The 23,831-nt window shown below is 38.6% G+C and overlaps 1 protein-coding gene across 2 annotated transcripts in view; it reads left to right on the plus strand.

Moving 5' to 3' along the window:
• The window catches only part of pdlim2 (PDZ and LIM domain 2 (mystique)), a 187,531-nt gene extending 165,059 nt beyond the window's left edge, over window positions 1–22,472 (plus strand). For both annotated transcript variants that reach the window (XM_028806199.2, XM_028806208.2), the window contains exons 7-10: window positions 1,140–1,267; window positions 15,055–15,194; window positions 18,001–18,112; window positions 20,498–22,472. In XM_028806199.2, coding sequence (XP_028662032.1) covers window positions 1,140–1,267; window positions 15,055–15,194; window positions 18,001–18,112; window positions 20,498–20,690 — 573 coding nt within the window. In that variant the 3' untranslated portion in view covers window positions 20,691–22,472. The remainder of the gene's footprint in view (window positions 1–1,139; window positions 1,268–15,054; window positions 15,195–18,000; window positions 18,113–20,497) is intronic.
• The last annotated feature ends 1,359 nt before the right edge of the window (window positions 22,473–23,831 follow it).

Below are 23,831 nucleotides of genomic sequence, written 5' to 3' on the forward strand. Positions count from 1 at the left end.
TCCTCTCTCATGAGGTTCTATTGTAAACTACATTTTATTGAGGATTGTAACATTGTGGAAAATACATGGTGCTATATAAAAGATTCACTGAACATGGCTAATGTCCAAAGGCTTAGGATTGCATTAACAGTACCATGACCGCAGGAATATGTTTTATAGAGAAAGATTTAAACAAGGATTATTTGCCCTTCTGACTTGCTGGTGTGCTGTAATTTCCATCATTGGTTTGGATGACACCCGAAGGACCATTCTGTTTCCAATTTTTGTTCAGCTTATGACATTCAGATTTTATTGCAGAGCAAGTCTGGTGATTTTGGAGTGTCAGTTTCAGGAGCACTCGAGCCCAATTTAGTAACGTAGGTTGTGAAATCTGATGCAAAACCTGCCTGCCGTTTTAGAGAGAGGGAGTGGTCTTAGTGTGTGCCATATATGCAGTGACTATACTAAGGGCTGCACCCATTTGTGCCTTTAATTCATTTTATTTAAGGTTGGTAGGTGTTATCATTTACAGGCTTGTCTACACTGAATAAAGTGTCATGCAGAAAGGAGAACTCCCAAAACACCCCTTCTTGCATAACAGAAGTGGAAAAAGTAAATGCCTCTTGCACACCTTCATATCTGACAGTAGACACAAGATAAAATGGGTTACATCTCTGTGGACCATTAAATTTTCACATCTGGCCATGAAGTGTCCTCATCTATTTGGGTGACCATTAACAGAGGCAGGACTTTATAAGAAGGCTGGATATCCAAAAAGATGCATCCAGTTCTCAGTCCTTACACTAATGGCTGTTTTATAAGCTTAAAAAGTATGCCAGTACTTGAAAAATTGGTAACTTACACCATCTCCAAAAGGTTTTTAAAAAGATTGCATTTGTATAGGTGAAATTTTCCATTAAGTGACAGACTAGAAAATAGAAGATTAGGAAAAAATGCTGTATGTCTGAGATTGGGGGGAGAATTGAAACTTAAGGTAAAGAATGCAGTTAGGATTTGTAAAACCACATATATGATTAAAAATATAATCAGATGCAAGATTGTGAAATTTTACTCATTCATTGTCTTTTTAACTCTTTTTATTGTAACTTTTAGTTGCTGTGATTATTTCAACTTGTCTTTATTTTCTGCTTTGCCTTTAGAACTGTGCACCAGATGTTCGGAGTAATTCACTCCCAAGGACCCCAACTCCTCCAGGCCGATATTCACCTCGTAGCCCGGGGGATAAAACACCAGATTCCTGGGTCTCAAGCAATTCACCTAGAAGGAGGTATCTTTCAAAGCCTGGTGCTGTCTAAACTTGCAGAGTGTGTGATGTGCAAAAGTTAAATTAGTAACCACTTTATTGCAAATGTCACAAATACTGATACATTATATTAGTACTAAAAATGATCAATTTGTCGTTTTGAAGGGGAAATGTGTGTTAAGCCGATTCCATTTGTCTCTTGTTCATTGGTGTTTCCTAATCCAGGGAAATGAAACTAGGGCTGTGCTAAAAGCATGAGTTCACTGATGATACTGTACATCTTTAAGGGTTAATAAGGAATTGTTGAAAGTCATGCGTTTTGGTCAATCACCAGAATGAAAGCCCCTTCTAAAACACTTGAGTCTAATCATATAGTTTTAAGATAGAGGTTAAAATATTTTTTTCGTTATCTCCTAAAGATTGTTTGAAATTGGCAATTTTAAAACTTAACTGTTCCTTAGATTTCATGGGAAATAGATAATTGCTTGATTCATTTATTTTTTATATGCACATTATGTAGAAAAATGTGTTGTTTAATGATATATATACAAGTATATAGTTACACAAACACACATAAGGGTTTCCCAAAACAATTTATATTTTCTGCACATTGTCATATTTACCAGAAAATGTTTGCAACTTGTTCTGTGGTTAGTTTGAAATGCCCTATATGCCTTTGCACTAATGTAGAATAATCAACATCCTAGAACTTGTGTAGTTGGCCTTCAAAATTGCATGGTGCAATGATTTGTGCTTTAAACAACAGGCTGCTGTAGAATTTCTTGAGCAGAAGTAGGATTCAGTAACAATCATTCACAGTAAAACATGTATATGGAGACGTTGCTGTTAATAAATGCACTATTAGTCACTTCGTGAATTGAGAGTTCAGAGAGAAACCATACACAATTCATTAACATGCCTTGCTTTGTCCAGACAGCAGCAGCGGCCATTCTGGCTTTGCTTCAACATGCTAATAAACTCTTTGGTAAGAACCAACAAATTATGATCAGAAAAACTATAAGGGAGCTCTGTCTTTCCAAGGGAAGTGTGAACAATGTCAAAGATGTCTTGTAATATTCAGAAGTGTGAGCATGTGGGGTTCCATGAAGTCTAATCATCATCCATCCATCCATCCTCTTCCGCTTATCCGAGGTCGGGTCGCGGGGGCAGCAGCTTGAACAGAGATGCCCAGACATTCTTCTCCCTGGCCACTTCTTCTAGCTCTTCCGGGAGAATCCCAAGGCGTTCCCAGGCCAGCCGAGAAACATAGTCCCTCCAGCGTGTCCTGGGTCTTCCCCGGGGCCTCCTCCTGGTTAGACGTGCCCGGAACACCTCACCAGGGAGGCGTCCAGGAGGCATCCTGAACAGATGCCCGAGCCACCTCATCAATGCGGAGGAGCAGTGGCTCTACTCTGAGCCCCTCCCGGATGACTGAGCTTCTCACCCTATCTTTAAGGGAGAGCCCAGACACCCTGCGGAGGAAACTCATTTCAGCCGCTTGTATTCGCGATCTCGTTCTTTCGGTCACTACCCATAGCTCATGACCATAGGTGAGGATAGGAACATAGCCTTGCAGCTCAGCTCCTTTTTCACCACGACAGACCGATGCAGAGCCCACATTACTGCGGATGCCGCACCGATCCGCCTGTCGATCTCACCCTCCATTCTTCCCTCACTCGTGAACAAGACCCCGAGATACTTGAACTCCTCCACTTGGGGCAGGATCTCGCTCCCAACCCTGAGAGGGCACTCCACCCTTTTACGGCTGAGGACCATGGTCCCTGGCGGAGTCCAACTCTCACTGGAAACGGGTTCGACTTACTACCGGCAATGCAGACCAAGCTCTGGCACTGATCATACAGGGACCGAACAGCCCTTATCAGGGGGTCCCCGAGGGACACGGTCGAATGCCTTTTCCAAGTCCACAAAACACATGTAGACTGGTTGGGCAAACTCCCATGCACCCTCCAGGACCCTGCTAAGGGTGTAGAGCTGGTCCACTGTTCCGCAACCAGAACGAAAACCACACTGTTCCTCCTGAATCCGAGGCTCGACTATCCGACGGACCGTCCTCTCCAGGACCCCCGAATAGACTTTTCCAGGGATGCTGAGGAGTGTGATCCCTCTGTAGTTGGAACACACCCTCCGGTCCCCTTTCTTAAAGAGGGGGACCACCACCCCGGTCTGCCAATCCAGAGGCACTGTCCCTGATGTCCATGCGATGTTGCAGAGCCGTGTCAACCAAGACAGTCCTACAACATCCAGAGCCTTGAGGAACTCCGGGCGTATCTCATCCACCCCTGGGGCCCTGCCACCAAGGAGTTTTTTGACCACCTCGGTGACCTCAGTCCCAGAGATGGGGGAATCTAATCATCAATAACAGAATATTCCACAAAGAAATATGTTCAGGCTTGTTCTCCTACCATGACACTGGTATTGAAAGTTTTTTCCAATAGATCATTACTGGAAATGAAAGGTTAATCATTCTCTTTATATTTGAGACCAAATGACATTCAGTGGAATAACATCATCTAACTTCTTCTTGAAAAAACATGACATTTCAGGTGTCCCATTCAGCAGTAAAAGTCACTCTCACTATTTTTGGATGATTTTAGTCGACATTATGCCAAATGGTCAAACCTTTAAGGTGTTGATTCCTATAAGGAGAGTTTGGCCTTAAAGAATCTGTCTAAAATCTTTGTTCAAAGCAATAATACAGTGTCACTCTGCCGTGTCATGGCTAAGCACTGCCCACCAGTTGCAGATGTCGAACATTTGTGCTTCAAAGATGCTGTCCAGTCTCTGATAGCAATAAAGAGAGGAAGACATCTTCTAACCTGCATTAGAAATTTCGAAGTGGGAAATGTCAGACTGGCTGTCACCCAGCCCCTTGCTCCTACGCATGCCTAGATTGTACAGATGTATGTCAATGGTCTAAACTTACCTTTTCTTGGTTTACATCAAGTGATGATGGCCTGGCTCAAATTGTCCTCTGAACAGTGGATGTTGAGATATGTATGCTACTTGAATTTTGTGAAGTATTTATTTGAACTGAAGTCTAAGGTGCAGTTAATTAGTGATTTCTCATGCTAGTGACACTGATAATCTTACCATCTACAACATATACTGTATAATTCTTGATGAGCTTTTCCTTTGCCAGCCACCATTAAAATTGGTTTAATCACAGCACTTGATGTTTTTTGCAGCAGCACTTTCAAGTTCTTGATATTCCCTAAATTGACTTAAAGTATTGATGGACTGTTTCTTTTTAATCAGTTGAGTTTTTCTTCTAATATTATTTCCCACTGCAACTATAAATAATGGCTTTCTACCAAATATTTATGCTGACAATACCTTGTCACAACACACCTAATTGGCCCAAATGCATTAATGAGCAAAGAAGCTCCACCAGTTCACTTTTAAAGAAGTATACATCTTAACTAGGAGATGATGAATGTGGTTCAATGTTTTTCAACTGTAAGTTTTAGTAAAGTTTTATGTGAAAACTGTTTTACGTTTTACTTAGAAGAAAACATTTTAAAAAATATTGTAAAATAATTAAAATATTTTGTTCCTGAAAGAAACTCAGGCCTGTAGGGAGTGCCACTGAGCCCCAAACCTCCCAGACACAATTGCACAACAGTAGTCCCAATTCAAAGGAAGTGCTTTTAGTATAGACTGTATCTCCATACAAGTTTATCTTGTTCAAAATACAACACAGCACAACTTTTTCTTTTCCTTTTTTCTTACTTTTTCTCAACCATCCACTCCTCCCAGGTGAGCACCCAACTCCATCTCAACTAAGTAAGGTGGAGTGGTTTCCTTTATACTGGGTCCAGGGAGTACTTCAGGTGCCATCATAGTATATCAACAAAGCCCCTCCAGGCCAGGCAGAACCTGTATAAAACAAGGAATCATCTTTTGCTCAGCACGCCTTAGTTGATCCCAAGAAGCCCAGCAGAACTGCTCATTGGGACTAAAACTCCATGCAGCCTTACAGATGTGCAAATGGCAGATCCACCAGAGGGACGCTACCACTTAAATAACACAGGGACAGTACATGTTCCCAGAAGGCTGCTTCCCTCAATCCATCCATGATAAAGGCTTTCTGGCCAGGTGAGGAACCAAGAATCACAGGGGGGCTGCCAGCAAGTTGGTGTCCTCTGTTACACTAGGCAGTTTGGTGTACTGTATTTGTCTTGGAAATAACTGTCAGGTAGCTAACCATAATCCTTTTCATCAAAATGTTTTTAAGGAAAAATACATTGAATCAGGTGTGTCCATATTTTTCACTGATGCTGATTCACACAGCATAAAGAATTTAAGGACTATCAGATTACTTAATAATCCAGATTTTAATGTTCATAGTAAAAAATAACTATGTACTTGAATGTAGACTTAAAACTTTATTGTGCTGCATATTCAGTTTATTTACTAGCATTGGATTCTACCAACATTGTGTTTTTATTTTAATTTTTAACTTAGTATGCAATTGTTGGGTTGTGACACTAATGTGCAAAACATGTTTAGCATTGTTTGACACTCAATGGGGAGAAAATTCCATAAAACGTAAACATCCTGTAACATTTCTCTTTACTCTCATTTTCCTGTAAGACACATAAGAAAACCAGGCAAAATAAAATCACTCATGATTGCAGAAACCCATTAAGGACACCTTAATGAATTTTCCAGCCATGATGTGACACCTGAGGCAGGCAGTCATGATATTACTACCAGTCTCACTTTCACAAGGGGCCAAACTCTTCTTTTCTAATGCAGAAGCAATAGCAATTTAAAAAATCACTCCCATACACCTGAAGATGCAGGAGTTGTTATTCGATACAAAAGCATATACAAAATACTTTGAAGGGGCAAGCTTTCCATTAGCAGAAGGCTACCCATTTCACTAATGACAGTACAGTACAGTTGGTTAACCAATCAAGCAATATTAAGAGGCGGATCCTAGAAGTGATGTGCAGAAAGAAGATCTGAAAAATGCTTCATCATTGTACAGCATGTTCAGATTAACATGAGTAATATGATGGTGAAATTAGCGTGAAGTAAAATAATTGCTTTTATATAGTCCATAGTGTTTGCCTTTAAATGTAATTTATTTTTAATGTGTTCCAAATGTAATCAAGCATTGATGCACAAGCATTTATATACTGTACTAGCCATTGCCCACGGCTCCGCCCGTGTAGTAGTGAAGCAGGACAAACTTTAAAAATCAATAAACAAACAGGTATCACTAGCTAAGCAGAGGCAAGGTACACTCCAAAACGTGGCGACATGTAGCCCAACTCAAACAGAGGCTGGCACATGAGTGAGGAGGGTCCTGCCCGGCTCCCTGATCCTGACGTCATGCTTGCCCCTCCCCTCGGCCCACAGCCTCTGTCTCAGATTAGTGCGACTATATCGCTCCTGCAAGTGAATTCACTAGCTATGCGGAGGTAAGGTACATGCCCCGAGGCTGGCACGTGAGTGAGGAGGGCCCCGCCACCCTCCCCTCAGTCCGTTGCATCTTTCTCGGATGCACGCAAATAAATTGGTACCACGAGCGAACTATGATACTTAGCGCGATGAGAGAAGTCACAACATCAACCGGAATGTTCAATCAAATTATAGGAAATAACCCAAACTAAATCCATTAATTAGTTCTCTCGTGAAAAGCAGGCAGATGTTGGATTTTATATATATATAGATACACTTCTATAGAAAGTTATGTGGAAAAAAGCTCAACCTCTTTCAATTGTGTGGCTTTACATATCAGGACACATTTAACAATTATATAGTTTGTATTAAAATACAAACTTAGATTCAACATCACTTGACAATCAATGTATAATATATAATTTTATCTTTTTTCTTCATAAAAGCTAAGCCAACATGCAAAAGCTATATACAGTTTAAAGCTACTCGTTAAATTAGCTATTGTAAACCTATGCGATTTACTATCTAGGGTTAAAGTACAGAATTATTGAAACATTATACACATTTACGAGGGTTACTTTGGTTTAATTATAGAGTAGTTATAGTACAAGTTTCGAACAGTACCCCATTCAAACATTAGTGGGTCCTTTTTATTATAAAAAAAGCATGTCATGAAGTAGCACATTATACACTTTGTTTGAGTAAATACAGTATAATCTTTTATGGCTTCTACCTTGGTAAAAGTATGTGTGCGTGTGCGTGTGCGTGTGCGTGTGTGTGTGTGTGTGTGTGTCCACCCAATTACTATGTCTCTGTTATTCCAATAGATGGCATATAAACATTTTTAGTAATAAAATGCAGTGCGATTGTCCTTCCAATAGATGGTGTATCACAAACATTAACACCACTTTTCCTAATTCCATACCAAATGGCGTGTGACAGATATATATTGTATTGTGTAATACAAACATGAACACAGAGGTCTACATTGATTACTTTGATTTCAACCCTTTATAGACAAATAGCACAGGTAGTAATTTATTTATTTGCATCTGTACATGAAAAAGTATAACATTTAAATAGCGAATCAGAAATATATTTAGCAGTTTTCCTATAAATATACTAAATAATTTAGTATGTGCAGTGGTATATACCATTCTGTGTAGAATAACTGTACATGCAGTATTGAAATCTGACATGATGGACTTTGAAGGCTTTGCAGCAGGAATCTAAAGCGGCTTCTTTTTGGATTCCACAATATTCTCCTCTACTGAGACATGTAAGAATGCAAAGCCAAAATATCTGACAGGAATGTGGCCATCAAGATACAAAATTAGCTCTTCATCACAATGTTTCTCTTTTTCCACCTTTTAGTCATTACCATAAATGTACCTTTCTGTGCGAAAAGTGTTTGGAGCATTTTTAGATCAAAATTCCAGATTCCACATGTGTGCACAGAAGAGCATCTGCCAACCTAACAAACACAGTATTGTGAAACCATTTAACAGTCCCTTTGGAAGATACTTTGCAGTTAGTACAAGCAAGAATATTTAAAGTGGCTCTAAACATCTGTGATCTTTACAGCAAACCTGGGTGAAATTGCAATGAAGCAGAACTAAAGATTGATCTAAAAGCACATTTAATAGACTCAGCTTTGCGAAATGAAATATAGTCCTGGTAAGCTCTGGAGGAAACGTTAACTCTCTTGCACCATTCTTGTTTTGTGTGTATGTGTGGATTGCTTGGGTCATGGCTAAAAGGAATTTAAAAAAAGGTATGTGGCCTTCGAAGACCAGGAATTGGATATGCTGCTGCTATAGAACATTAAAGTCTCCCTGCGGTATCATCCAGCCCTTATAGTGATGTGTTTAATGATCTGACCCAGGAACAGAAGGGTTAAAATAACATTAGAAGACATTTTAATGAAATCCACATGGCTGAAATTTGATTCTTCCCAGGACATTTCATCATACACATTTGTGATTCTTCATGTCCTGTTAGCACTACCCTGAAAGATTGTGACTCTGCTGCGATGGACATCACATATTCTGGCCCTTGTGACAGTTATGCGCGTCCTTTACAACGCAACCTGTGGAGTTTTTTATTTGATTTGTAAGGAGACCATCCACTGTTGTGAAATGTGAAAGAATTCATAACAGTAGGACTTCCACATTTACATCTATTTATTTCTCTCTTTCTTCTATTCATAGTCAAATCAGCTTCATTAACATACTGTACTGCTAAAGTATTAGAAAATGCCATTTATGCTAAATATAACAAATTATGCTCTGCTCCAAAATTAAAATAATTAATAAAATACAATTACTTTTGAATCTTGCATACAGACACACAAGTGTTCTTATTTTGCTAACTTAATCTCACACTGATCATCCCCCATTATATCTGGTTGTTTGAACTGGCACCTCCCCTCCGTTGCATTTTTGTAGGAACACAGTATTGCCTCTTCTTAGTTGAAGGCCCCACTGTGACCCGTGGTGCCAACAATCGGATCCAAATTGTAAATACACCATGTTTTCATTTTTTAACTCTTTTTTGTATAACTTGTTGACTAAATTTTTCCATGACCTTTTTTTAGTTTATTTTCTTTATTACCATGCTCTGTAACATTATCAATTGTTATATAAAGTACATTTCAATATGTTGTCTACAGTCTGTTTCTCAGGAGGATTCCTTCTGTCAGTTTTCTAAGGCCATATTTGGAGCAACAAGGTGACACTGTGATTAGCACTGTGCTAGCATGAAGAGACTAAGTTTAACTCCTAAGCGGCTTCCTCCCAGATCTCTGGTTTTCTTTTGACATTTTAAAAACATTTGGTGTTTTAAAAGCTCATTGGTGTTTCTAAGTTTCTCTGTGTGTTAGGTGTGTACGTGAAAGAGCCCTGCAGTGATCTTGGCACCCTGTGCATGGTTGGTTCTTGCCGTGAGCTTATAACATAAAGAGATGAGCTCCAGTCCCTGCCACCTCAAATTGAATTATTCAGTATGCAGGTTCAGTAATGATTCATTGCTTTAATGACCCGCTGCTTTCAGCTCATGATATTCTTTTAAACTCCCAAGGAGCTGTTGTCCCTGTACAACAGTCTTGATCCATGTCATTGCTTCTTACTCTGCTGTGTGTCTTTTCTTTTACTGAAACTGGACTCTTTACTTGCCATGTTTGTTTTGTTCTGCATGTTTCTATCTGTGTCTTCAGCTTATTGAGTTAAGAATTGATCCATTCAAGAACACAAAAGAACTACTTATGTGGGTCTGATTTTGTGAACAGACAGAGGCAGGGGTCTCATCTGCCTTTTTAGCATATCAATCCAAGACAGCTGCACCTGATCAAACACAGCAGGCGAGTGAGACACAAGTGCTAATGAGAGGGTTTGACTAGCAATCCCTTTGGTTTCCTCTCTGTGTCTGTGTGCATGCGCATTTGGCACTGAGCCTACATGCCTGATTATTGTAGTTATTTCTTAATCACCTGACACTCCCGCCTTTGGCCGCCTGGCTGGAGCCCATTATGCTCCTCACCTCCTCATCCAATCGGAGCAAAGATTTTTGCATTAATAACAGACCGCCTCTTTTGTTACCTGAGCCAATAGCCAGCAATCCCAAACAAACTTTGACTCATATCTGAGTGAAGCAGTGTCGCTGGATGATTTAGTTTGCTCTGGACATTGTATAACCTTGATATCCGGCTTCAGAGGGTGTGAGTCAGTATACAGTATTACCCATCCAGGACCCTTGGTAAGTCTATGTTGTAAAGTGATTTATGAGTGAATTTAAGGGACAGGGCAGTCACTAGGCTGGTGTAGGAGTGTATGAACAGCTGTATGTCTCTGGGACTATTTTACACTGCATTTCTGAGATTCATAGTTAAGGGAGAGATTTACTTAGAAAGGGAGTTAAGCCTTTTAGTCTTCCATCAGCATATATGTTTAATAACAAAACTAAGCAGCCTGTCAGATGGATTAAATTGCTCAGGAACAGTTGCATTTGCTATTTTTATGTTTGATGTATGTGAACATCTGGCAACAGCTGATGTATCTGTCAGTATGCAGTGTTCATTGTTGCTGTAAGTAAATTTCAGTGGGTTTTTTTAGAGACTGAACCTATGCAAGAACCAGCATATAGTCCTGGGTCACCATAAGTTAAAACAGTGTGTTTTAAACACTAGTAGCATTTTGTGCTGTAGATCAGATGGGCTCTACTATTTCTTTAGGAGTCCACATTGGTTCAGCTTCAGCTAAGTACTGTAATAATTCATGTATTATATACATGTTATAAAGCACCTTTCTTAGTATGGCCCATTGCAATATGGATTATGAAGCAATTGAGACCATAGAATCAGTAAATATTTAAAATTAGCACCAAAGAAGCTCTTTGGATAGAATTGGTCCACACATGCCAAGTGGGTACCATACAAATGAGTGTTTACCAATAATTACTTTTGGATAAAAAAGCAGAATTACAAGATATTGTATATAATTGCTAATAATTATATGACTTATTAGGTGTGACACATTTATTATTGCTTATGCCTTCCAGCCCTGTGAAGTTTCACATTTTCACCCATAACCATGTGGGTCTCCTCCTACATATAAAGGATATAGACATTGAGCTTATTGACAACTCTAAATTGGCCTGGTGACATGGCTATTTGCAATAATGATGAAGTGAAATTTTCATAAAGTATTAGTTTGATAACTTGCAGAAAACACTGCAAAGTAACTTCACCAGGATTCATTTAACACCACCAAAGCTGATCCAAAAAAAAAAAAAAAAACAAGCCCTTTGTACTCTCATATTATACTCAGAAAGATAAGTAATGACTGCAGGTTGTCCTTGAAACATTTATATTGAGCATGTCATATAGCTAACCTCACTACAGAAATAAGGGTGTTTGACTTTATTCTTTTTGCACACCACAACACATGAAGATTGATTTACACTATAGAGTCCTGTTCAGAAGAAATTAAGTATGACACATAAAACTGGGACAACTGAAACGTCAGCAGCTAGTACTTTGTACCAAAGAAATTAAAATTATGAGTTTCCTAAGGAATGTTAGGTTAAGTGTGGAGAATTTTTGCACCTTCAACAATGCTTTAATTTTTCTGTTCAGTGCCGTGGCTCTGAACAGTTACTGTTTTTGTAATATCAAACAATGACTTGAATAGTTTCTGTTCTGCACATTTCCAAACCAGTTGATATGCATTCTTTAGGGATATGTAATTAATATTTTACTACAGATTGTGTGACTTTTTGATTACCAACCATTATGTAGTCCCACCATTTCAGGCTTGCAGTGATTGGAGCCAGGAACTAAACCTGAACAGGGTGCCATTCCAGTATAATGTATACTCACTCATACAAAGTGCATTTTGGGTTGCCATTTAACGTGATACACACACACACACACACACCCCTCACACACATTTGGGATGTGGGTGGAAAATCCACACAGGTTCCAATTTTACACAAGAGAGTGTTCAGGCTGGGATTCAAATCCAGCAGTGTAGATATTGCGATGCAGCTCCACTAACCACTTCATTACACAAGTTGTTTGATTACAAATATTTAGTAAAAATGTATGTTTTGAAAATTATTTGGATTACACTACCAGCTGGGAAGTGCACTTTGGCTACATCCCCACAGTTTCAGAATTGATGTCACATCAGCAGAAGAGGCTTCCAGACTGAAGCATTAAGGCATCTACCACATCTCTAGGTCTATCTGTGAGGCTCCTCCAGTATTCACATTCAAATTATGCTTGAAAAACCTTTTATTTGATATTACAATTGGCTCAACAGTACTTACTTTGGTTCTACTGTACTTGCATTCCATTCCCATGTACAGTTAGGCCTTCTTTGCTAGTTTGTTTCTTTATAATTTATCATATACTGAAAAAGTTTGTACTCTAATTTATTTGAAATTGTACTTGTTTTTGCTTTGTAAAATGATATGTTGTATGAAAGTTGCTCTATGTAAAATAAATATTGATTGATGGATTGCAAATAGTGGAAAGAAACTGTAATATTGTGCTTGGTCAAGGCAGAAATTGAACAAGCAGTGGAAGAATTCTAGAAAATATGTTAAATTTGAAAATGATGCCTAGAAAACTTTACATTGATTTAGGTTTTGTAATAATGCTTCCAGATTTTAGGATGTTTGCAGAGACTACGTTCTAAAAGCTAAATGATTTGACCCCTAGACACAGGAACTAAAATAATCCCAAAGGAACAGGAAATTGAAAAATGTGAGATGGCCCGATGACTAGAAAGTAAACCTGTTTAATTCTGCAAGATCAACAGGCAGTGTGGCGTATTGGCTATGGCATTGAACTTTAAACCACAAGGCCACTGATTCAATTCCTGACACTGATTAACTTAGTACTCCTGAGAAAACCACTTAAACTGCCTGTTCCCTAATTCCAAAAAAAATAAATAAATATAAAGTGTATAAATTATACTGTATTCCAATAATGTAAGCTATTCCTGGACTAAAGTAATGACCAAATATACAGTAATAAAGAGTCTTGAGTTTGCACATAATGTAAAAACAAAATCATAATAAATAATGTTGGAACCTGAATACTACCTGGTTACAGTTTGCTTCTGTTTCAAGTTGGGATCAGATGTAGGTATTCTTTTAGTGCACACATGGCACCTGTTCGAACCACATCTGCATTATTCAGCACATCATCCATGCTCTGTAACTGGTGGAACTGCCCTCTTTTAAGTGTAGTCTTTTCCATAAGTTGTGATTTACAATGCAGTGATTTAATGCTAAACCATACCACATATTCCAGCAGTTTCAAATTTTTGAATGAAGGGAGCTGTTTTATGATTGTGAACTTTATACAGCCATCAGTAACACAAAAACATGCTGTGTTTCGGAGTTAAACTGTTGAAATCTCCAAGTCTTTTAGTCAGAATTCATTGCCAGCCATCTGAATTCTGAAGGTTCTGAAGGCAGTTCTGAAGGTTTATCTGGCTTCACAGTCTGTGGACACTGGTTTAGTATGTAGTATGTATGACTAGCCAAATTTCAACAAAATATTGTCCAAATCGGGCAGAAAAGAAATGTAATTATTGTGGATATTAGTGCATGTTGCATATCCATTCATTCATTCATTTATTATTTTGTCAATCACTTACTTAATACCAACAAAAGTTTTGCAAATGTTGCAAAAACTGAAAATCAAACTAATAATAGGGATACTCAGTGTCACAATGATTAGGGCTTCTGCCTTAAAGCTCTGGAGAAACAGGTTAAGTTTACATACTCACCCCACCTGTTCAGAATTGATATATTCTCCCAAAATTTAAATTGTTAACATCACAAAAATGTGCCTGTCTAGTTAAAGGACAACTGCACTTTTTTTATTTTTTTTTTTATTTAGCTGTTAGCATTTGGTTGGTGAAAGTCACAGAAATTTAGCATGTTCTGCTAATGCAAAACCAGGAAGGGCTGATTAATGTAAAGAACAAGTAGGAGATCAAGCCTTTAGGATAAACAAAGCTGGGCCATCTTGTTCTTCATTGCATTTCCAGCTTCCAAATCTCCAAAATATCACCCAAATCTGGAGCAGTTTTCTCCTTCTGTTGTTTGTGTTTCTAGTCGCTGCTGAGCCAGTTTCAGAGGTACTAGCCAAGTGCTGATCAAATATGAGGGAGGGCTTGTAGGTCCGGCTTAAGCAACATTCCTAGTGTATTGTGTGTCACTTTTTCGCTCCATTCATGTGTGATTGAAGCTTAAAACAAAGGCAGAAGGGTGAGACTATGTTTGTGAAAGTTCTCTTTGAAAATAATTTTGTAAATTCAAACCCTCATAAGATGCCATCTGCACAACAGTTTATTACTCAAGTCACTTGATCTTGACTAAATTATTATGTGTTTTATCTTTTCCCCAATCCTCATTCTATAGAACATAATAATCCCTTATGGTTACAGGAATCAGTAGCCCTTATGTAGTCATTCATTCAGTAATTTATTCTCAAACCCATTTAATCTAGTTAAGGGTCACAGGAAACAACCCTGATCAGGATACCAGTTTATCACAATGTCCCAGTGTATACTAATCTTAAATAAATTCACTTTGATCATGTGCTATTACAGAAATAATACAGAGATAAACATTGTAGTATTTATAGCCTATAGAAACTTGAGTAAGTGCTGGTAAGAGGGTATTATGTCAACCACCTCCATCTAGGAAAATGATCACAAGTAATTTCTGCACATGAAGTTCTGTTGTGGGCCAGTAGTGGTGGTCCTAGGACCAGGCAACATTTCTCCCAAACTGCAAAAATTTCAACTGTGTTTCTTGGAGATGGTTGTGTGTTGTTAACCCCATTGTGTTTCTTCCTTTTCCAGCTCAGACGTGGCCATGCAGAAGTTTGACCGAGACTCAGAAGTATATAAGATGATCCAGGAGAATAAGGAGTCGCGAGCAGCCCCCCGACAATCTAATACCTTCCGCATGCTGCAAGAGGTGCTAGAGGCAGATGAGAAAGGTAGTTTGCTTTAATTATGAATGAAAAAAAATGATTTCGTCTGGCTGAGGCCCACATGGAAAACCTGATGCCCTACAGTATGCACTCATCTGTCTAAAACCTGTAATTTGACCGATTCCTGGTAGAGGGCCTCTCCCTTTACTGTCCAGCTGTTTCACACTACAGTTTGGTTTTGCTAAGTAAGTGAAAGTCATTACATTTCAACACTTTGCAAAAATGCCTGCGGTGCTCGTGTCTGTTTTGAAACATTAACAAATCAAGACCTAGTGGCAATTTAAGTGTAAACCAAAAAAGCTGAAACTTAAAAGAAATGTTGGTAGGCAGTTAAACCATCATCTTTCAAGCAGTCGTGAAATTGCCTGGAAATATGTTATTACTTTACTAAACCCTCCCAAGCAATTCTTCAAAGGTAATTGTTAACAGAATTTAAAGAATTGGTCACAACTATACTTTACAAAGCACATGCATAACACCAAACTCTGATGTTTGTGGTGGCCAGATGATATCCATTGTTTTCTCTAATACCTGAGTTCACTTTTTACATGTTGCAAGCACAGAAAAATGAAGCCTATCCTAGCAGCACCAGGTACTGAGATACAAATCCAGTACTGGATGGGACACAAGTCACACACATTCATACAAGGACAATTAAGGGCTTCCTTTTAACATTTTATACTCAACTTTAGAATGCAGGAGGAAACTGTAGTAAAATCCCAAATGGCCACCATGAAAGGCCATCACTAAGCTGGGAATTGAACCCATTTTTAATTGACTGGAGCTATGAACAGCACTAACCACTGTGTACCATTTAACATCTTTTTCATAATTTTAATTTTCTGGATAGCTGTTATATTCAGGTTTGCTAAGTTCCAGAAAGTTTGAGAAATATTTTTATAAATATAAAATACTCAAGGCTTTCAGCTCCATGTATTTAAAAGTGCGAGAGTTTTAATGACAGGATGCTCAGTTAATTCCTAGGAAAAGCCATAGATGGATGGATGGATGGATGGATGGATGGATGGATGGATGGATGGATAGATAGATAGATAGATAGATAGATAGATAGATAGATAGATAGATAGATAGATAGATAGATAGATAGATAGATAGATAGATAGATAGATAGATAGATAGATAGATAGATAGATAGATAGATAGATAGATACTTTATTAATCCCAATGGGAAATTCACATAGTAGGTGTTACTTGTCATCCCCATGAAGAGTTTTAAATGCAGGCTATAATAAAGGCAGTGCTTTATAAGGCTACTTTATTCCCATCCAAATGATGCAAATGTTATTTCAGAGTCTGGCTGTACAGTAAAATTTCCTTTTATCTTTTGTGTGTGCTTGGTTGCCATGCTTTATTGCTTCTGCTTATATAGTGTATTGCTGACTGAAGCAATTAAATTCCTAAAAACAGACAAATAATAAAGTGCCCTGATTAGCAGTCATAAATGCACTGCTCTGGTGTTGCTGCTGTTACCTTTCCTGCTTTTAAAGCATAATTATTGGAGCCACTTCTGATCTAAACACTGAGTGCCCTCCCATGTCTGGGCATTAATAAGTCCATTTTAAGTGGACACAAGTTACGTAATAATGTAAAGTTAACCTTTTTTTCCCCATTTCTAAGGGTATATTGAAAGTGTGAAGTAGCCTCTCAATAACAGTTCAGAAAGTCTAAATACTATGCAGTTATCCACCACCTACTGTAAGTCTTGATACACTCCAGCTACAAATATTTGTATTCAAACAAGTTATCTGACTATAAATAAATATTACTTTCTGCAATCATACATTTTCAGAAAGACTAGTGATAAATAAGCCACTGCACATTTATATTGTGATACCAATGGCAAGATGCGGGTTGTGTATCAGGGCTTTTTGTTGAATTCTTTCTTTAAAAGTGGTATACCCCTCATATAACAGAGTGACTGTATCAGGAAAGATTCTAAAAAGGAATTCTCCAGAATGACTTATAAAGAGAAAAGAAATTAAAAATACAATAATTAATTTTTAGTTGGCACAAATTCTTTCTCCATTTGCATGTTTTAGTACAGGGTGGCACTCTGGAGCTGTGAAGCAGCAATATAACAAGAGTCCCAGCCTGATAACTGCCTGCCCAACTTCTATGTGCATCTAATGGTTTTGGTCTTTTCACCTCAAAGATATGCATGTGATGTTCATTTATCATCTTTAAATTGGCTTGATGTACTCTTAAGTGTGTAACTGTGTCTTGCAGTGAAGTGATGACCCTTCTAGGATTAGTATCTGTCTGGCCTCTGCAACCCTGAGTTGGACAAAAGCAAGCGCAGTAAATGGAGGATTGAATGGTACAGATGACTGCACCTTTTGACGTTAATTGCTTCTCTGCAGGCGGGTTTTGGGTTTCATAACGTCTTACTCCATGTGTTCACATTCTGGCAAGTCCTTTTTGGCAGGCAGCAGTCTGATAGCCTGAACACAGTTTCTTTCTTGTAGTCTTTCTTTGAGGTCCCTGTTGAAAAAAGAACAGTGACCATATGCTTATATCCATTTTTATCAAAAAATACTTCACACAGATGTTCAGGATACCATAACTGAATTACAATTTTGCTAAGTTACAATGAAGAAAGCCCAGTCCACCAACTTTCCACTGTGCATCCGGAAACATTTTAGCAGTCACTTGTATTTAAAAAGCATTTTCCACAACCCTCTAAGGCAGATTGTTTAATTTAATGTAAATATGATGATTTTTTTTTTTCCTTGTAAACTCTGTAGTTATCTAAACTTTTCTTTGAACTCCAGTCTTTTTCATTCTATTTTAGAAGCTGCAGCCCGATTCCCTGGAAAATTCTCCCCCACACCACCGAAGACTACCCAGTCTGTGGCAGGAGTGCAGAAATTCCACATCTGTGAGAAATGTCATGCTAATATAGTGTAAGAGAAGCGACTCTTTTCTTTAAAGTAAACTATACTTGGTAATGGCATAGTACATGCATAGTACATGACTTTTAGAGTTCAGTGCCACATGTAAACAAGCCTGAGAATATAGCCTAAGTGACTGCTTGCATGTGTTTCCTCCGTCTTTATGTGTATATTCTAGTGTTAAAGGTTTGAATTTGTGCAGTTAGATGTAGGCCTCTCTCTCAGTATGAGTCACAGACAAAGCCACCCTATATCTTCCTACAGTAAACATGCTGACCCAGTTGCCACTTCTACCGAGAGAATTGCTTTAAAGACCACCATAGGTGATACTGCACTTCTATTTGTTCCACAGTTTCCTGGACTACCTGTGTTTGGCAGGAAATTAAAAAAAAAAAACAAAAAAAAAAACCACAAAGGGCATCATTTAGAGCCAACAAAATATTTTAAGTCCTTTTAATATACAGTAATTTTACAATATTGGCAGTCAAGCACTTGCTTTCGTTGTAAAGTTAATGCTGATCCATGTGGTTTCTCTGTTCTCTGCTAACCAATGTCATCCATCAGCTTGGGTCTCAGAAATTATATCTGTTGTGTGTTTTCTTAGCCTTTAGTTTTTTCTAAATGTCTTTCTGACCTGTACAAATTTGTGTCAAATTTCCATGTTAGGCAGTTCTGCCTATACAAATTTTAAAGCATTTCTGCTCTGACCCCCTCGACATTCTTGTTCCATTAGGATGGTAACTTGCCAAATAATACAATTGGAATTGTGTTTTTTTTTTTCTTTTCACTGCTTAGTTTTTCAATTTTTGGATGAATTTTAGAGAAAACACAGGAACACTGAAAGAATAAAACACCTAAGACAAAATGTGCTTTTTTTTATTTGACTTCTAGTAATTACTGTTATAAACAGCAAATTTCTCATAAATGAGAATGTAAATAGTAATTGGCTGTGAGGTCAGTAAAAAAACATAGAAAGTTCAGGCTTTGTTTTCTTTTTCTTGTACACATTTCTTATCACTTTTACATGCACATCGGTTTTTTTTTTCTTCCAATATTTATTTATGGAATGTTGAAGTAGGAAATAAAATTGTTAAAAAGTAAAGACTTCCCAAGACAAGCCAGCCAAATGTAAATTAATATTTCATAGAGTTTAGATGCAGCAATTGTCTGTTAACACTGAATTACTGGCTACTGTACTTCCTAAAACAACAGTCCTGTTTTTTGTGTGTTCTATCTGGACTAGTGCTTCTCACCATTTCACTCCATTTACATTTTCATGATGTACTAACTTGAGGCTACCTTGGTACATCTTGGAAAGTGTCCCAGTCTTAGAGACAGCTAATCCTTAAGTTTTGAAATATACAATTCCAGTGTTCGATTGGAATCTACACGGGCATTTTATGAATAACTACATATCTTTCAAGATACCACTAGTTAAGATACTAGAACAACTTAAGGCCATGTCACATTACATGAATTTTCCCTGTGATTTTCAGTTGTAGCCTTCATTTACATAATCTTAGAGAGTCAGAGCCAGTTGGCTGCATGCTTCCATGAAGCCAGTCACACAGTGCAACATACCATGCCCTGCAACACATTTGAACCAGTCTACCACTCACCCCAACAAAATCAAACTGGTGTGATTTTTGTCTTTGCTCGGGGAAACAGGCTCTGTGTGCACATGTGTTGACATCCAATGAATGGTCATCCAGAAGTACAATGGAAATAATGCAGTGATGAGCTATAAAGAGCGTGTGTGTTTTGAACCTCACAAATGGAGAGAAGCTCGTTTGTCTGAAGTATTGTGTGTTATGTTCCACAACAGAATGAAAAAAAAACAATAACAGGGCAGATATTGCAGCTGAACTTGCTGTTCATGTTAACCTTTCGTACAGCATTAGTTCCAGCGGGTAGCATGCCATTCGCTGCTACAAAAAGGAGAAAGTAGGACTGCTCTGTAAAGTCGGCGTGCAGTTGGTTAATGCAAAATGCCCAGTAACTGCAGTCAGCAAGTATAAGTTTCACAACTAAAATCGGATTATGAAATTGTTTCATGGTTAAAAATGTTTTGTTGTTTTGATCCATGAGCAGAATTTAGCAGATGAAGCTCAGTTTCTTAGTTGATTTCCTTATAAAATGATCTGTGGTGTCATTTTTGCCATTTCTCATTCTTGTCAGAAGACACTGATGTAGATGTCTGCTTGCCTAGTTGATTATTTTCCTGTTTGGCTAAGTACTGTCTTTTTGTCGCATGCTGTAAAAGCCCTTCTCTGCTCATGTTGGTATATTGCTCACCTACCCAATCAGCCAGTTTCAGGGATGATTTTTGATTTCTATATTTGATGCCTTGTCTGAATCTCAGGGGCTGATTGTGTCCATCTCACTTTCTGTCTGCAGGAACCAGGCAGTGAGGATTACAGAAGATTGTTATCGCCACCCAGAGTGCTACACTTGTACACAGTGTGGTCTCAACCTGAAGATGAGGGGACACTTCTGGGTGGATGAAGAGATGTACTGTGAGAAACATGCCCGTGAGAGGTACCAGGGGTCTCAAGGAGCCACTGTCACTTTGATCTCCCACAAATCCTAAAGTTTTGGAGAAGCCACAGATGGAGATGCATGAAATACTCCTGCACATTCTCGGAAAGCAACCCCCTCCGCCCCACTCAAATCCTGAACCACCAGCAGTGACGCACAGTCACTATTTTAATTCCAACTTTTTTGCACAGTAAACAGTGAAGAACACCTTTTTTATTTTTTTTTTTGATCGACAGATTAATCACTTGTAAACGACAGGATTTTTGACACTTTCGGAGTTTCCACATATATCATTCCACTAGAAGTGGTTTCTGTAACCATGTTAACCTTTCACACCCAGGTCCCCCTTCTCTTCCAATGCTAACACCATCTCCCACAGTACAACTGCTAGCTAGAAAAATCTATTATGATTTGCAAACTCAGAAAAAACGGTGACACTGAAGCGGTGGTATGGGCATCTCCAGCTACAGTACACACCGAGTGCAGGGGCCACCAAGAGAAGATCACATCCACAGTTAAAACAGCAGGATATCACCAGCCTTTCACCTTCTTTTAGTTTCCATCACGTCTTCAGAAATACATTCTTAAATTATTGCTATTACGAAGTGTCACACATTAAAGTAGTAACACCCGTTTTGGGGTGGGGGTAGTGTGCCTTAATGGCTGAAGCGTGCGGCAAAATTAAATTGCTTGAATGGAATATGGTAGAGGGGTACTTGGGTTAAAGTTGTTAACTCTATCCATAATAAACCTCTGCACCTCCATGCTAGACAGCTTTCATGGGCTAAAATGAAATAAAAATTTATTTTCTGCAAACACACAATGGCAAGAGACTTAGCAGAACTTTTTGCGCTTTATGGCCCACTAATGGACACTTTATGTTATACAATTGACGTTTTTTGTTATTTATTTCAAGCGCTTCAAATGTATCTGAACTCTGTGTAAAATGCTCAACATTTTCTTTGTAGAAAACTCTGCACAGATGGTAACTTGTATGTTTCTGAAAGTCTGGTATTAAAACCCGGTCTTTCTCAGCAGTAAGTGACTTTGCCAGTCTTGAAGGTGAACTGGCACAATGCTTTCTCCCTTTCTTGTGCCTTCTTGCGTGTAGCCTGGCATACTTTTATTTCCCTAACTTGCCACTCTTGCCTGAAATATTTGAGTGTGTGTCATTCACAGTTTTATCTGTTACAAATGAGTCTGTCTTGAGTTTTCCACAGTTGGCACTAACCTAGCCGTTAGACAGAGTTTCATTTGGCAGTGTTCTGCAAGAAGGATGCAGATTATTTTGTTCTTTTAATTTGAGAAAGGAAATGTCTTTTTCTGGTCTGTTCTGAACAATCCTTCAGTAACCACTCTAAAATGTATTCTCTGCACCTGCGTGAAGATGGATCCAAATACAGCTGACAGCAGGTATATTTAGTTAAACTGGCAAAGTCAAGGAAAAATGTCCAAATGTGCCTTATTAGAAAAGACAGAGTGCTATGACTTGAGGAAAATCAGAGATGATGGGTGCTTTAGAAGAGAACAGTGGCTCACATTTTTTGTTTTTGAAATGATGTCAAGAGTTGTGGAGGCTTTCATGTACTTGGTGTAGAACAGACACTTCAAAACCAAGAAAAGCCTGAATGTGTAAGCCTGCCTGAACTGGGAGGCGAAAGTGGAAGTGCCTACATACTGAAGAGGAGTTTTGATTCACAGATTTGCTGTTCATTATACTGATGTCATTTTGTATACAAATTAGCATTGTAGAGCTGTAGTATATCATTTGGGTCTACACATGTATGCCATTTTATTTAAGAAATACTGAGAATTAAAAGAACCATGGCTGCAATTGTGTGTTTACTGTGGGCCTTTGAATTTTTACATTTTAAATAACATCACAAAAGACTGGCATCCACTTGCCAAAAACTGCCTTGCACCAGTGCTATTGGAATCAGCTGTAAATCCCTACTACACTATAATGGTAGAAAGGAAACAGGATGAATATGTCTGATTGGTACATGTGCATAACTTTAAGTACGTATGGTACCACGTGTGCATACATATTTGCACGTGACTGTGAAGGTTGTGTGTGCTAAAAGGTTTAACTGACAGCTCCACTTGGTTCATCTTGGCCAGTGAAGCGTAAAAGTTTGAAAATGTGCACTCCACTCATACCACTGGAAGATTACAAACTTCAACTGGTGTCGGCATAATAATAAAAATAAATAATTCTTTGCATTTATATAGCGCTTTTCTCACCACTCAAAGCACTCAGCAATTGCAGGTTAAGGGCCTTGCTCAAGGGCCCAACAGAGCAGAATCCCTATTGGCATTTACGGGATTTGAACCAGCAACCTTCCGATTGCCAGTGCAGATTCCTAGCCTCAGAGTCACCACTCCACCTAAACATACATTTAAAGGATCCCCACTCATTGCAGAAATAGAATGAGGTTTGCATACAATCTGAAAATAAATGTTAACTTACTACTGGTTTCAAAAATGACACAGTTTGAGAAGCGATCCTTGTAAAGTGCAGGTATATCTTCCACTGATGCTTAGTAAGAGCTGACATTCAACAAAGCTCAATCAAAGAGGCAGTGATTAAAAAATAAAAGCTTATGTGGTCTAGTGGCTAAGCTTGATGGACTATAACCCACATGGCTGCCAGTTCCATTCCTTCTAGTGACTCACTGTGAGGCCCTGAGCAGGCCTGTTAACCTGACACATCTCCAGTAATGCAGCCTAATCAGTCAATGTTTGGGAGTTGCTTTATCATTTGATTCGTTCTGTGCATTAAACGGAGAGCACAGCTTTAGTAAAGTTACAACCCATGCTTGGGCATTGACAAATATGAAAGACCAGATTTCATTTCAGTGATTTTACTACCAAAAGCACAGCTAAGGTTTTGATCGAATGAGTGAAATTACACACAGGAGTCAGGAGCTTTTAATCTGAAACTCTGATGCGTTCCCTCGTGACAGTAATTTGGTGGGTGAATTTTCAGTCCTGTTTTTCTATATGAACTGTTCAGCTCAGGAGCATACAGGAGTCTGGAAATGCATAGAAGTCAGCTAGATTGACATGGGGAAAAACCGAGGGAAAGATGGTGCGATATTAGAAATCCTACCCAAAGACACAAGTTGTGTAAACAGCTAAGCTGGATGTTAAGGTGGTGTGTGGCCTGAGTCCGCTCTGGAACCTTCTTGGC

Source organism: Erpetoichthys calabaricus, chromosome 1, assembly GCF_900747795.2.
Source record: "Erpetoichthys calabaricus chromosome 1, fErpCal1.3, whole genome shotgun sequence".
In the NCBI taxonomy this organism is placed as follows: domain Eukaryota; kingdom Metazoa; phylum Chordata; class Cladistia; order Polypteriformes; family Polypteridae; genus Erpetoichthys; species Erpetoichthys calabaricus.